This window comes from Passer montanus, unplaced genomic scaffold (assembly GCF_014805655.1).
Source record: "Passer montanus isolate IOZ18808 unplaced genomic scaffold, ASM1480565v1 scaffold109, whole genome shotgun sequence".
Lineage (NCBI taxonomy): Eukaryota > Metazoa > Chordata > Aves > Passeriformes > Passeridae > Passer > Passer montanus.
In genome coordinates this window covers 2,619,432-2,636,032 of record NW_024357502.1, presented here as the reverse complement: position 1 = coordinate 2,636,032, position 16,601 = coordinate 2,619,432, and the positions used below count along the sequence as shown (strand labels likewise).

Genomic DNA, 16,601 nt, shown 5'->3' with positions numbered 1-16,601 from the left:
AAATCCCCAGCCTCACAATTCACATGCAGCAAAGCAGCCCCAAAATGAGGGAAAAAGGAGTTTTCCTGAGTGCTGAGAGGATGCAGCTGGGTGAAAAGAACAGGAATGGAAATGTGGGAGAGGATCAGGAGGGCAGAGCAGCTGCTGGCAGAGCTCAGCCATGTCTTACCCCAACCCTGTCCCTGTCCATTTCTAACACAAACCTCTGCAATTCTTTCAAAATTGTCAATTTTATTACAAGAATACTTTAAGGCAGAACAAAAAACAGTGGCAAACCCAAATATATTTTTAAAATTTAATATGCAATCCTTAAATAAGAGACTTTACAAGCCCCAAATGATAAAAAACCTCTTTGCTGGCTGTGGTTGTACAGCACTCAGGATGTGCTGATCTTTCACAGCAACACGTGGTGCTGGTGGAACTCCACTCTCCTGCACTCTCACATCCAGCAGCAGTGCAGAGATTAAAAGGAAATGTTTCCTTCCATTGTTTTATTGCTGTCTCATCCCACTGATAAGGTGACTTTTAGTCTGCTCAAGTTACCCCTAAGTTTGGCAGAGACAAAACCTCTTGTCCTCCCCAGTTACTGTTCATCCACATAAATTCTGCTGATTTCAGAAAGGAGAATGAATGAATGATTGAAAAAAATAAATATTCTTATGCAGGAAATACACTGACCCATACAATTAAAACATTAATAATCATTACCTTGGAACATTAATTGCATGACTCAGAGTGAATGAAGCTTTTATTTAAAAACCCCCAGACCTGCAGAACACAGAGGCCACGGGGTGGGGGTGGCTGAGGCCTTCAGACACCCTGAGCTGGCTCTGACTTCAAAGGATGAATCACCAGGATCTGGCTGGTATCAGCAGGACAATAAATGAGCCCAGTCAGCCCTTCCCTGGAGGGGTTTCTGTCTCTTGGCTCCAGGGAAATGATGCAGCTTGTCTGCAAGCAAACTTTTTATGTTACACAAACCAAGGAAAACATATTTATGTAGCTAAGGTTTCCTGAAATAGCCCCTGGAATTTTGAACAGAGCAACCATTCTTTCCAGAGTTTCAGGATATATTTCAGCAAGAACAAAGACACACTTAAAGAGTATTTTCTTTTTACTCTTTCCTTCCAATGCTGTGTCCATCACAAAGTTAAACAGCTCCACAGTGCAGAGCAAGCCTGGAGAATCCTGAATGCAAACAACCCCAAATTATTTGACACAGACACCAGAATCTGCAAACAACAAAAGGTTTGTTTATAGCAACATGAGGCTGGCTGCCAGGGGATAAATGACTGACCTTCCTGGGCTACAGGTGCATCAGTGTTTGAACTCCTGGCCAATCAACTTTTACCATTTCACAGCAGTTCTAACAGAAGGAAAAGCAAAAATTTCTGAGTTTGCAGCTGGTGCTTCAAAAGCGCATCCTACCTTCAGGCACCACCAACAGAGGGAGGTTCTTGTTTGCTTTTAATTACAACGTGCTTTATTCATGAAGAGGTTCAGCCCCTGCAGTGTGTGTCTCAGGCCAGGGTTGGAGCCACAGCTCTGCTGTCAGGCTGGAGGTTGATGAGGGAGTTGCTGGCCTGGGCCAGCTCTGCAATGGACACTCGGCCTCGCTGCTTGATGTACTGGGCCACGGCTGCCATCTCCTCTGCAGTGATGTAGATGAACTTTCCCCTGTCATCAATCACACCTGCAGGGCAAGCACAGCGCTGAGAGGCTCCCCTCACCTCCCCCCAGCATCACTCACTGCTTTGGGAAGGGATGTTCCAGCTGCTGAGGCAGCACTCCCCACCTAGGCCAGGCAGGATTTTATCTCCTGGCACTGCCGGGAGCTGGAGCAGGGCTGTGCCAGCAGCCCCAGGGCCCTGGGAATGCTCCTTTTGCTCAAAAAACACGTTCTGGCACTGGGAACAGCTCCACAGCAGCTGCTGCAGGGATCCCAGATGTTCTGAGCTGGATGAGACCCACCAGGATCATTGATCCAGCTCCTGGTCCTGCACAGACCCCACAACAACCCCACCCTGTCCCTTGGAGCATGGTCCAGACTCTCCTGGAGCTCTGGCAGATTTGGGGCAGTGCCCAGCACCCTCTGAAGGAAAAACCTTTCCTGATCTCCAACATAAATCCCCCTGACCCGGCTCCAGCCGTTCCCTGGGTCCTGTCCCTGTCACAGAGCAGAGATCAGAGCTGCCCCAGGGGAGGAAGCTGCAGAACTTGATGGATCTCCCCTCAGCCTCCTCCTCTCCAGGCTGAACAAGCCAAGTGCCCTCAGCTGCCCCTCACACTGGGATCCACATCCTCAAGGGTCTGGATTCCTCTCCAGACCCTTCCCCTTCCCAGCCCTGCTTTTTTTGGTGCTCATGTTCCCAGCTCAGCCTTTCCAGCTTCCCCTCTGAAGGGAATGCAGCTCAGTTTCCATATTCCTGTGGCTCCACCCAGGCTGAGAGCAGAACTCTGTTTTTATGTATTCCACTCAGGCAGAGCCTCCCTGGCTTTGGGCACAGCCAGCCAGGACAGCACACATCCTTCTCCCTGCTTTCCAGGCACTTTTAGGGCATTTGAAAGGGTTTCCACATTGCTGAGACAGTTGTTCTCCAGCCAAGAGCACAAGATCAGGTCAATAAATGTTTGTGCTGGCACTTTTCTGTACTTCACCCTTGGAAAGAAAAGACTGCCCAGCTCTAAACCAGCCTTGTTCCTGCTCAGTCTGCTGCAATTCCAGCTTGGACAGGGCTGGGAACAAGCACTTGACTGGCTCCAGCACCCTGCAGTGCTCTGGGATGTCTGCCTCTCTACCCCATCCTAGCTTTAACCCACCCCAAATCATCCCAGTGATCCTCTCAAATTCAGATTTTAGAAGGCCCCATTTGCAGCTGGCAGCTCAGCAACCCCAAAAGGCCTTCAGCAGATGGGTCAATAAATAAAATAGAAATATCTAGCTATCAAGATCCTTAAAACAGGAATGGCACTGGAATTCTCTCTCTGCCACAGGGAAGGCATTTTGTGCACCAGCAGCTACAGAAAGATCCCCTTTGTGCTTTGGCTGTCACCTGTCAGAGTGCCATCTGCCATCAGGTCCTGGATTCTGTTAATTGCATCCTGTGCAGAAGAGAAAAGGGAGAAAGAGACTGATCAAAAGGGAAGCAAAAACCATTTCACACGTTCAGATAAACTCCAGAGGTTTACCTTGAAATCCCTCAGGGTTAAGGAATCCAGAGAGCTGGAATCAGCCCTTTGGTCTTAGAGGGATGATTTTGTTTTGCATTTTGGGATGTTCAAATTAAATTCCCTACCCCTTAAAAGAGCCTTTTACTGCCATTACTTGGCTGTTTCAAGGAGCAGGGGGTTATAGGAGTCTTCCCATGGAAAGGCTGTGCAGTGCCATGAAGCACACTGAGGTGCTTCTCCAAGGTCCTTGCTCAAAAATTCCATATTTTTTGTATATTTTCCTGCTCCTTTTACGAGCAAACCTCTCCTACCAACCCAAAGCAACAACTTGTTGAATTTATGGCTGGGTTTACTCTACAGTTACTCCAAGAATGCAGATCCACAGCCCTACCTCTCTCTTTTTCTTGTTGTTATACGACTGCAGAAGGAAATTATAATTTAGATTATAACCAGATAAGTTCCTGTAAGTAACCCACTGCACATTTAAATGGAGCTCTGGTTTAAGATGGAGGCAGGGGCCCAGCAAAAATTAATACTTCCACCCCAAAAGTCAGTTGTTTTTTTTTACCTGTGTCCTTAAACCCAGATGTGAAGCCAAGTCCTCCAGCTGGATAACCTTTGTTTTCTGTGGGGACAAACAAGAGTTAAGCTGATGAATGAGAAAGCTGGGATTTTTTTTTTCCATTCCAATTAAAAAAATGCATTAACCAGACAAAGCAGAAGCTGTTCCTTTAAGTAACTTTTCCTAGTAAGCACTTTCCTGTGATGAAAAACTCTCAGGTTACCTAAAGCAGGGAGCTCTGTGGAAAAACTGAGTGCTCTGACCCACTTAGGGCAAGACTCAAACACATCTGCCAGCCTTGATCCTGGACTTTTCCTGACACTGGGATGAGCACAAGGAACAGCCATGACTCTGCTCCCCCACCTCCTGAGTTTCTCAGCTGCTACCTTTAATTTCCACAGTGTTTTATCAAGATCCCTTTCTTCTTTCAGGGATGTTTCAAAGCACCTTTTAAAACCACCACTGGTGTGTATCAGCACTTACATAAAACCCAGGCAAGACTGGCAGCATTAAGTGCTTTAGTCTGTTTTACTGATGTCATGTGTATTAATGCCATAATAATCTTCCTAAGCAAGCCAACACCTTATTAAAATTGTCACTGCTGGAACTGCACATTGTCATTTTGCTTTTGACAGATGCTTCCTGCAGCTTTTCTCAGTCAAGGCACAGCCACCACTGCTCACATCTGGTTTTGTGCTTCTCTGCAGCTCCAGAGAAAACACCTGCAGGGCTTGTCTGGAGCTACTTGATTCCTGTTTTCTTCTCTGCCAAAGTTTTAGGAACTCATCTGTTTAGCTGCAAAAGGATGCAGTGTTTGCAAGGAGCTTGGAAAAGACAAAACTGTTGGAAAGCTCAGTTAATATTCAGGTTTACATTCCTAAAATCCATGTCTGTACAGCCACAGGAGCTGCATCTCCATTAACAAATTAAATACTTCAAACAAGAAAGTCCTTTGTTTCTGGTCTTGAGAGCATACTGGGAGGCCACAGAAGAAATAAAGAGAGGCTGAAATAGATGAATCTTTTTCATTAATAAAATCAGACCCAAAAGAAAGGCACATACAGATTTAGCAGCTGTGAAGTTCGATGCAGCCAAGCTAGAGAACTGAATACCATGGACTGAACACATGGAACTGGAACCAGTCCATGGAATTCAGTTCTCAGAGCTGGGAACTGCCAACATTCGTCACATCTTCTTCTAAAGGGACTGGGGGGGTTGGTGCAAAGCCACATGAACAGCAAAAACAGGACTTAAACCTTCACTTAAAGAACTTCCCCCTCAATGACCAAGTTTAGTGGAAGCTTTCCAAGACAGATCCTGCTGGGAATGAGAGCCCAAGGGGGTGGGGTGGGATGGGGATGCACCCCCCACACTCTGGAATACAACCAATACCAAGAGGTCCCAAGGGAATAAAACACTGCTCCACATGCATCACGTTCCAGAGACAGGCTTAGCTTCTCTTCAGCAACAAAACCACATCCACATTCTCCTGAATTAATCTCATTTTAGGGGTGATGCTGCTGCTGTCCTCAGCAAGGGATGAACCACAGCAAGAGGCTGCATTTTGCTCCCAACACCCTTAAGAATGAAGCACGGGGTGAGCTATCTCCAGCATAAGAAATTATTCATCAGAAGAGCTAAATTCAATTTTATTTTTTAAAAAATGCCAATTACTCTTAATTTGTACATTTTTTCTGACAGCTATGAGCAGCTCAGCACCGCTTCCTGTCAATGGTTTCTGTGAACAGAACAGAAGATGAGGGCAATACATAATCTATACATTAAGCACACTTTCAAGATTAAAGAAAAATACTTAAAACTTGAGAAAGAAAGCGATGCCCCAGTTCTGCAGCTCAGCTCTGCAGAGGAAATCAGGTGTCGAATATTCAGACGTCTGTTTCCAGCCCAAGTTTAATTTCTCTGACGTCAAGATGAAGTGACTGATACAGAATTTTGTGCTGAAACACTCAACTGGGAGCTTGTGACTAATCTGGTCCATCCACCACAACTCCTGGGGCAATGGGCAGAGTCTGCCCTGGCTGTGTCATGCCCTGGAAAGCTCCCAGGGCTTGTGGAAGATCCCAAGGACACTGGGATCTCCTTTTTTTACCCACAGAGGTGAAGGAGAGGCAGAGAGCAGCCCAGCAGAGCTTTGCAGGGCTCAGCTCTGAGCTCCTGTCCAGAACTGCCTGGCAATCACTCCAAAGGACTCCCCAAGGAGAGTTATCCATGAGGCAAATCCCTAAGACCAGGAGATAAATCTGCTGTAAATTCAGGGTTTGGCTGGGATAATGGACCTGAAAAACGTGAGATTTTGGGATACAAACTGATTAGCAGCTGAGTATCCCAGTGATTTGCTTGCTGGAGAAGCCTTTCACACAGGCCACACATCCTGAGAGTCCAGATTCCAGTAAAGAAGAAAGGGATTCATTAGGAAAAAAGATTTGCATGGCAGTGTTGGAGGGAGAGGAGAAAAATGCATGTGACCTTTGATATGGCAATAGTGGAGAGCATTTGCCCTCACAGATCAAAAGCATAAATGAACACAGCCCAGGTTTTAAATACTCAGCCACACAATGGGATGGAAGGGAGACTGGCACACCCTGGTTAAAACAAGGCAGCTGCTTCTTAAACTGCCCCCCCTGAACAAAAAAAACCACTGGAAACTGCATGGATAGAAAAAAGTGAAGGAATCACAGGAAAAGTTGGGATTGAGCTTCCCAGTGCCAGTGTTGGAGGCTCCAAAACACCCTCCAGGTACAGCAGCTCTCATTCCTGCTGAGCTCACGTGGAGACTGTTTTTAAATCAGTGGCTGATGCTCACAAACAAAAAAAACCTCAATGCCCCAAATCCCAATCCATAGCAAACTTTGCTTCCATGAACTCTGAGGGAGATCCACCAGGCCACATCCTGCCCCAAAAGCCAGGACCCAGCTGGAATTAAATTATTTTAGATAATTGTGTTTGTGCTGTTTCAGTAAATGACACTTATTGAAGGAATCACTTTTGTTACTTGTTGAATATTTAAGTGAATGAAAGAGGAAGTAAAGATGGCCCTCTTTGACAAAAGCTATTTCACACCTTCTAAGGAGAAAATCCAAAGGCACCTTACCTTAACATATTCCAGGAATTCCATCAGAAAGCTGCGAGACTGGAGACAGCAAGGAAAACAATTAATATTTGGAATTCATGAGCATTAAATGCATCAAAAACTTGCTCAGTATAAATACTATGGAAGTGTTTAGATTGCACAATTCCTAAGTTTTAACTACACACTCTGAGACTTTGAACGAGACAGCAAGGAAAACAATTAATATTTGGAATTCATGAGCATTAAATGCATCAAAAACTTGCTGATATAAATACTATAAAAGTGTTTAGATTGCATAATTTCTAAGTTTTAACTACACACTCTGAGATACCAAAGTGGGAAGAAAAATAATCTAGATTTAGTCTTCATAAGGGATTTCTGACAGCTATTTTTTGAGACAGAATGTGGCTCAGGTACAATTTAAACGTTTCCTGAAAGGTCATCATACAATTTTTTATTCTTCACATCATAAATACCCTGAAATAAGCACATCTGGGTGAGTTTAAGCATCATTAAGTCACACACCCAGGACATTCTGTGTAGAGGAAAACCCAGAGTGACTCAGGAGCTGCAGATGGCCAAGTGCAGCTGCACAGCACCTGGGGAGGCTCAAGCATTTCAGAGCCATGCACCTGAAATCCAGTGAGCAGCTCCACTGCAGAGCCAATGCAAACACTGTGCACTGAAGCTAGAAGGAGATCAGGTTACTCTGGAACCCCAGAAATCAATCAGCCTTAATTAACTGGTGAGCTCTGGAGTCGGGAGCTTGATTTTCAGCACAAGGCAGAGTCAGCTTTGCTGACAGGATACTGAAATGCTTCAGCACTTCAGCCACCACTTAATTTCCTTCTCATTTCTCCTGCCTCCACATAACTCTGTACCTGTTATTATTTCTGAATATGACTTTTAAATCACCTGCAATTCAAGTTCTAGCTCCCCCACCCCTACCAAAGTGATCTCAGGTTGAGATGCAGGCATCTCAAACTCTTTTAGGTGAGGAACACCCTTCTCTTCAGACATGGAGGGAGATGAATTTCTCCTTGACAGGCAGCTGTAGGAACATGGACAATCACCACATTCCAGCTTTAAAGGGTGTTTGAAGTGGAACACAGCAATATATAGGGATAATCTCATCTCCTAACAGGACAGGTACAGATTTTTGAAGGAGCTGTCAGTAAAAGTCTGCATTTTGCTGCTCACTGCAATTCCCCATCAGCAGACAGAATTTCTCTTGCTGTTAATCCTGGTGTGATGGAGGAATTTTTCTTGATGGGAAGGGGTCCATAGAGAGAATCTGTAATGAGTCAATGGTGCTTGAGAACTGCTGTGCTCAAAGCCACTCTCAGCCACACTAAAGCAAATCCATTTAATTCCAGAGTCTCTTCAGCAGAGCAGCAAATGCACACATGGCCCTGAAATAAATCCTCCCCAAGAAATGCACTGGACAGCTCAAATTGGCAGCTGCAACCCAAGAGCAATTCCAGGATGTGACAGCAAATAAATTGTGTCTAACAGGTTTTCAGCAGACAAAACAAGAACTCTGCCTCCCAGCACAGCAAAACTTCTTCAGGTTTGCTGTGATTTTATATCAAATATCACATTTCAACCACCACCCCCAGCAGCTCTGCAGGCAGCCACAGGAGCAGCAGTGTGGGTTTGTCCTGAGGATTCCCTTATCAGAAGCCTTTTGAGACAAGAGCTTGGCTTTTAATTTGATTTCACAGCAGCTCTCTTGGTGTAGAAAATAAAGCCAAAGCCAAATAATTGCCCCCAAGGTCTGTGGGCACTTTCCAACTCCAAATTCAGCTTTAGTGGCTCAGTCTCTGTGGGTAAGGCAGAGTGCTGACAGTGAGAGATTATCTGAATTCCAGGATGGGTTTTAGTTCAGTTCTTAGACACAGGGAGGACAGAACTCATTTCCAGCAAGTTCTCTCAGAGCTCTAAAATACCCTGCAGGAGTCTGCTATGAGGAACAGCAGCACTCCCCAGGAAATATTCCAGGGTTAACCTGTGCCACAGACACAATTCAGCTTTCACAAGCAAAAACCCTTGGCTGACTCCTACTTTTAATTTCATTCTACACCAGACAGAGTGCAGCAAGTCTAACAGGAGAAGGGGAACTGCAGAACCAGCCTCACGTACCTGCTCCTCTGTCATTGCTTCTTCAACCCCTTCCTCTTCAACCACAAAACTCTCCTTCAGCTTCAGGTACTCTTCATACTCTCTCTTCTCCTCTTCTTCCTTGGCCTTCCTTTTTTCCTCTTCCTGGACAGAAAAGATGACAAGTGGTCAGTTTGCTCTTTCCCAAGTCAGGTTTGAAGTGAAGCAGCATCTTCTTTCTCTGCAGCCAGCACATAACAAGTTTTTAAGCCGAGTCTAAGCTGTCCCCTGATGGCACAAGGACTTTCAGAAGCCACCCCTGAGGCAGTGACCATCTCACAGCCAGGGCTGGTTCTCAGCAGAGCTGACAGAAAACCTCTTAAATAGCACCCTGCCTGCTTCATTTGCATCAATCTGCTGCTCCTCACAGGAAGTCCCTGCCCCTCCCTGCCCTCTGAGGCAACGCTGACATTTTTGGTTGCTGGCCCCAGGTCTGCTCTGCCACTGCAGGACACTGGGAGTGCTCACAAGGGACACTGGTGGAGAGAAAATGTAAAAGTTTCAGGTAAAATCAAGTTTTCAAGGAAAATCTCTTTCTTAGGATAACTTTCTTCCTATATGGATAATATATAAAATTAAATAATATATAAATTATTATATAAAGTATTTTAGGCACAAGAGACAAGGCGTGATTGTATTAACAAAAGGAGTTTTTTACTTTATTTTTTTGTTTGTTAAACAAAAGCTTTTAGTTGTCTGCAATAAAAAAAAAAAATTCATGGCCTACCTTAAAATAAATATTAAAGCTTTAAAGCCCACAGAAAAGCTGACCTTCCCTGCACTTTGAGGCAATGTTGACATTTTTGGTTACTGGCCCCAGGTCTGCTCTGCCACTGCAGGACACTGGGAGTGCTCACAAGGGACACTGGATTACACTGGTGGAGAGAAAATGTGAACATCTCAAGTAAAATCAAGTTTGCAAGGAAAACCTCTTTATTATGATAACTTCTTATATGGATAATATATAAAATTAAATAATACATAAGTAATTATATAAAGTATTTTAGGCACAGGAGGCAAGGCATGATTGTATTAACAAAAGGAGTTTTTAACTTTATTTTTGTTTATTAAACAAAAGCTTTTAGTTATCTGCAATAAAAAACCTTCATGGCTTACCCTGAAATAAATATTAAAACCTTAAAGGCCACAATAAAGCTGGCCCAGAAAACTCCAAGCCCAGCATCAGTGACCTGGTGATGCCTGGTTCTGTGGAATTCACACCTTCACAAATCAAAATGGTGATTAAACCTTTGGGGATGTGACACATTGCTTAGAAAATGTTCCAAATGAGAACTGGTTTTTACTGGGAACTCCTGAATTTGCAGCTTTCCATTATTTTAATTTAAAATTTGTTTTGCTCTTCTCCAAAGAAGGCTGGACTAATGTTGAAGGTTGGATTTGATGATCTCAGAGGCCTTTTCCAATTGAAAAGATTCCACGGCTCACACAGAACAAAAATGTTTCCCTCCAGGAAACGCTGCACAGAGGAATTTATGTTTGTGCAGCACCTGGTACAAAGAGATTCCAAAAGGATCTGGCCTCTGGCTCCATCACATTCCAGAGGCTGATGAAAGCAAACACAGGATTTCTTCAGATTTCAGTGACAATCCCAGGGCATTCCTCTAGCATCAGCACAGAAATGGATTTTTTAAAGAACAATGATACTGATTTCTAATTTGACATTGATATGGTAATTGCTTCCTTAAGTAGCTGGAATGTAAATATTTGTTCCATTAAAAAAAACCAAACAAAACAGAGAGAGACAGAATAGGTCATTCACTATATAGAAAATATATTCATATTCAAAAATATGTCTTTTGGTAAAAAACAAAGAGTATTTGGTCCTGTTTTTAGTTAAATTAAAAAAAATATTATATTATGTAAATATAATTAATATATCAAACATATAAAATACGTATATTTTCATAAGAATAGAAAAAAATATATAGATATTTGGTAAAAAACAAAGAGTATTTGGTCCTGTTTTTAGTTAAATTAAAAAATTATTATATTATATAAATATATCAAAAATATATGTATCTTTTCATAAGAATAGAAAAATATATGTATTAAAATATATATAAAAATATTTTTGCATCAAATTCCCAGAAAGTCAGGAGAAAGAACCCTGCCAACATCCAAAAATGACAAAAACAGGACTGAAAGGCTCTCAGTGTATCTGCAAAGCCAAATCCATTTTTTAAAACTGCTATCTCATGAAAAATCTACAGATCTGAGGAAGCTCTTGAGACAAAACAAGATCATTTTTGGGTCATTCATCACCACCACAATTAATCCAACAGCAGATTTTTTTTCCTTACATGCACTCCAAATGCCAAGAACAACATAACCATATTTCATTTGGAAGCAACAGCAATTGTTCTTTTCTTGTAAGTGCATTAAATTTAATCTTGATCCTGGAAAGACAAGAATAATGTTCTTCCCCTGGTCTATTAGAGAGGCTGTAATTCAGCAGGATTTGAAATGAGGAAAAAGGAAAAAAAACAATCACAAAGCCTCAAAATTGCTTTGGTAAATAATTTCTAGATGGTTCTGCAGAAAAAAAAAAAATATCAGATGACAGTATCCCATTTAACTGAGAGAAACAACAACTAAAAGACATTTTCCTGCTTCTGGAATGTAAAAAACGAGCAGGGCTCCTTCCTGTGGTCCTTAAAACAGCACCTTGCATTTTTTGGAAGTATCCCAGCAGGTTCCTAGCAGCACTCCCATTCCCAACACAGGCAGAAGAGCAGCCCTGCTGTGGGACTGGCAAAGCCACCAGCCCCCAGCCCCTCTTTTACCACCAGGATTTTGTTTTCCAGATGCTGAATTTTGCTCAGCAGAGCATTTCCAGGTGCTCTGAGGCACTGCTTTGGCAGCTAAATTGTGTCAGCCCTGGTGGTTGTAGCTTTCTCCAGAACACTAAATATCTCCAGCTGCTTTTTTTCCATCTAAAAATTAAAAATTCATGAAGAGCCTCACATGCTTTACAACCTAAATTCACCTATGATTCAATCTATAGGACAAAAAAAAAGGATTTATCCAAACTGCAGCTTGGTTCAGAGCAAGAGGAGAGATGACTTTGCACAAGTGCCCAGGGAGAAGCAAGGTGGAGGCTGAGTAGGGGAACCCTGGCACTGTCAGGATGGCTGGGAATATTTATTCCTAGGTGGAGGCTGAGTAGGGGAACCCTGGCACTGTCAGGATGGCTAGGAATATTTATTTCTATTTATTTAGAATATTTATTCCTATTTATTTAGAATATTTATTTCTATTTATGTAGAATCTTTATTTCTATTTATTTAGAATATTTATTTGTATTTTTAAATATTTATTTCTGTCTATTGACAATATTTATTCCTATTTATTTAGAATAATTATATTTATTTACAGTATTTTTTTATTTGACCATCTCTCTAACTCTCTTCTCTCACGTGCCCACGGAGCAGCTGTGTGGGAGCTGCAGGCTCAAATTTAGGCAGCAGAATTCCCCCAAAACTCAGTGCTGTCCATACAAATAACCCAGAAACACCCCCAGCCCCTCAGGGTCTCCTCACAAACTGAGCCCAGGATTTTGTGCCAGGCACATGGAGGGCACTGGGCTCAAATCCACCTTTCAACTCCACATTTTGGCACTCAAAGTTCCTCCTGAGCTCAAACTCACCATTCCAACCCCACATTTTGGCCCTCAAGGCTCCTTTTGAGCTCAAATCCACCTTTCAAACCCCACATTTTTGGCACTCAGGTTTCTCCTGAGCTCACACCCACCTTTCTGACTCCATATTTTGGCCCTTAAGGTTCCTCCTGAGCTCAAACCCACCTTTCAAACCCCACATTTTGGCCCTCAAGGCTCCTTTTGGGCTCAAACCCACCATTCCAACCCCACATTTTGGGCTTCAAGGTTCCTTCTGAGCTCAAACCTACCTTTTGAACCCCACATTTTGGCACTCAAGGTTCCTCATGAGCTCAAACCCCACATTTTGGCACTCAGGTTCCTCCTGAGGTCAAACCCAGCTTTCAAACCCAACATTTTTGGCACTAAAGGTTCCTCCTGAGCTCAAACCCACCATTCCAACCCCACATTCTGGCACTCAAGGCTCCTTTTGAGCTCAAATCCACCTTTCAAACCCCACATTTTTGGCACTCAGGTTTCTCCTGAGCTCACACCCACCTTTCTGACTCCATATTTTGGCCCTTAAGGTTCCTCCTGAGCTCAAACCCACCTTTCCAACCCCACATTTTGGCACTCAAGGCTCCTCCTGAGCTCAAACCCCACATTTTGGCACTCAGGTTCCTCCTGAGGTCAAACCCAGCTTTCAAACCCAACATTTTTGGCACTAAAGGTTCCTCCTGAGCTCAAACCCACCATTCCAACCCCACATTCTGGCACTCAAGGCTCCTTTTGAGCTCAAATCCACCTTTCAAACCCCACATTTTGGCACTCAGGTTCCTCCTGAGGTCAAACCCAGCTTTCAAACCCAACATTTTTGGCACTAAAGGTTCCTTTTGAGCTCAAACCCACCTTTCTGACCCCACATTTTGGGCCTCAAGGTTCCTCCTGAGCTCAAACCCCACATTTTGGCACTCAAGGCTCCTTTTGAGCTCAAATCCACCTTTCCAACCCCACATTTTGGGCCTTAAGGTTCCTCCTGAGCTCAAACCCCATATTTTGGCACTCATGTTTCTCCTGAGCTCAAACCCACCTTTCAAACCCCACATTTTGGCCCTCAAGGCTCCTTTTGGGCTCAAACCCACCTTTCAAACCCCACATTTTGGGCCTCAAGGTTCCTCCTGAGCTCAAACCCACCCTTCAAACCCCACATTTTGGCACTCAGGTTCCTCCTGAGCTCAAACCCACCTTTCAAACCCCACATTTTGGGCCTCAAGGTTCCTCCTGAGCTCAAACCCACCTTTCAAACCCCACATTTTGGCACTCAGGTTCCTCCTGAGCTCAAACCCACCTTTCAAACCCCACATTTTGGCACTCAGGTTCCTCCTGAGCTCAAACCCACCTTTCAAACCCCACATTTTTGGCACTCAGGCTCCTCCTGGGCTGCTGGCTCAGAGCAGAGAGTGGCTGGGCCACCCCCCAGCCATGGGTGGGGTGCTGGGGAAATCCCAGCAGATGGAAATGTGGTAAGTGCAGATGCTCATCTTCAGCTGCCTGCTTTTTTTTCTTTTTTAATTTTTTTTTAAGCAGGCTTGCCTCTCTCCTCACCCATCTAAATGTTACCCAAAATGGGGCCTTGAACAAAGATTTCTTTTTCATTAGTTTATTCCACTGCATGTGAAGAACAGACTATCCCACTTTGACCACACCTTTATTGAACAAATAAGTAAATAAATGATCACTCAAACCTTTATTTTCTTTTTCCCACCCAGCCCCCCCTGCCCACCAAGGACCTGGATGTGCTGCGAGGCTCCTTTCACCCTCTGTTTGCCCCTTGCCTTGATCCCAGGGATTATTTCCAGCACACCTTTTACCAGGTGAAACCCACAGCATCCCAAAAACTCTCTCAGGCTCCCAGCTGGAAGCACACATTGATTTTTGGGATCACAGATTGCTCAGGATGCTGCTTGGGTGGAGCAAACCTCAGTGGTAGTGAGGAAGGCAGAGCAAACACTGGACACTCTTCAGGCACCACCTGCCTTTATTTGTGGCTGTATCCTGAATTTTCAGGATGAGGAACAGCATCCTGAGTGTTTAGAGGGCCATGGACCAAAGAATCCCTCCTTGTACAGCATTCTGTTCTGTATTGTCAGGGACTTTGCAGAGAATAATTTGGCACAGAGCAGACGGATTTGTAGGATTCCTGCCCCCCTCACTGCTCAGACAGAATGAGTTGTCCTCAAACCCTCAAAATCTGAGGAGAATAAGGTTTTTTTGCAAGGTTTTCAACTTGTACTCCCTTAGGAGAAATTAATTTTGAGGGAAGTATGCACACTTGAAAACTGATGCTTAAACTGCAGTTATGGAGTGGTTCTCCATCAGCCTCAAGAAATGCACTGTTAATGTAGGAAAAATGGATATAAATATCAAACAGATAATGAATGAAGAGCTCTGCTGAAACACACATAAATCCTGCTGCTCACAAAATAAAACAACTAAAACTTGGTGCCTCTTCTTACATGATCACAGAGTCAAAACTTTAGGGTCAAACCTTCCTTGTGATCCTGGCTGACCCCCATTTCTACAGCTCTGAAGATAAAAACCATTTTTATTCAGGCACTTAAATGCAAATTTACCAAGATCTCTGTGCACAAAGGAAAAAGAGCTTTTTTTTTGTGAGCAATCTGCCAGGTTTTGTCTGAAGACTCTGTTTTGCAACATCAGAGGAAATTCACTCTCATTGATAAGGTGTCAGCTGGCAAACCAGCTCACCACCAAAAAACTCCAAGAGTGAAAGGGAAATCCCCAGGGTAAAGCAGAGCTGAAGCAAATGCCAATTATAAAGGAGCCAATCAGCCAACCAACTCAGCAGAACACTGGAAAGGAAACTTGAATTTAAAAATACATGATCTGGTTTGCAACACTCAAGCCAAGGGGCAACCACATTTTATTTATAAATGCATACAAATCTACTCACATAGAAGCAGAGGGTATTTTTCTCAAGGCTAGGCAAGATTTTAGCCCCCATAACTCCCTCAAGGCACAGCTCCCACCTGTCAGCACAATTTTAGTAGCAGCTCTAGGGAAAAAGACTGAAAAAAAAGGGTTTAAGTGGAATTTAGGTATCAAAGTTGTGTTTGTTTGGGGACTTGCCCCTGACAGTGAACCTGCAGAAATACTCTGGGAGAGGAAGGGGAAAAGGAGGTACCTGACAACTGCAACATTTCCCAGGCAAACTTCAGTGATAAACTGAATTTTTTGTGCCTTGTGGGGTTATATAAACTACAGCAATGTCAGTGACCAAAATGTCTCCAAAAAAACCAGCTGCCCCCTGGTTTTTATCTCTTATCAGTCACTGCTTGAGGTGTCTCTCAGAATTTTGCCTTTCCACCTCCTAATTCAGGTGAGGGAATGGAATCATCACATGTGCAGTGCACAGGGCCTTCCTGGTGACAAGCCATTACTTGTGGCAATGAAGAATTCCTCCTCTGGAGGAAAAGAAATGACATTTGATCCTGTGCATTCCATAAACCCAGTGATCCTCTCAGAGCCTCTGCCTTTTCCATCACACCATCAGTCTGTAACAAGATTGGAAAGATGAGATGTTCTCATCCTAAGGACAGGCTCTCCTCAATTTTTGTTTCCTGTTACAGGCTCCATGAAGACAAATTTAAAATGACCAGAAAACAGCTGAGCATGGACATTAAATATTGTCAGACACATTTACTTTGATCCACGCTGCAAATGTTCAGCAGTTACTGGATTATCAACTTAGACACAAGCAAAAAAATTAAATATTGACAGCACTTTCCTCTGAGAGGCAGAATAACGCTCCTGTTGTAGCCTGGTGGGTGGGCTTGCTGTCCTGATAAATACTGGGAAAACAAATAATTAAACCAAACTAAAATAGTTTAAAATGACAGGATAGTCACTTGGCTAAAGTGACCTAACTGGATTCAGGCATTTGGGCAACTTTCCAAGTTCTAGGAAGTACTCTGTGGATT

At 43.6% G+C, this 16,601-nt stretch overlaps 1 protein-coding gene across 1 annotated transcript in view; it reads right to left on the bottom strand.

Moving 5' to 3' along the window:
* Positions 1 to 211: 211 nt before the first annotated feature.
* Positions 212 to 16,601, bottom strand: part of DDRGK1 (DDRGK domain containing 1) — a gene marked incomplete at its 5' end in the record, with an annotated part of 29,392 nt that continues 13,002 nt past the window's right edge. The window contains 5 exons of the mRNA XM_039724346.1: positions 212 to 1,693; positions 3,054 to 3,102; positions 3,740 to 3,796; positions 6,846 to 6,884; positions 8,967 to 9,089. Of these exons, the coding sequence (XP_039580280.1) occupies positions 1,521 to 1,693; positions 3,054 to 3,102; positions 3,740 to 3,796; positions 6,846 to 6,884; positions 8,967 to 9,089 (441 nt within the window). The remainder of the gene's footprint in view (positions 1,694 to 3,053; positions 3,103 to 3,739; positions 3,797 to 6,845; positions 6,885 to 8,966; positions 9,090 to 16,601) is intronic.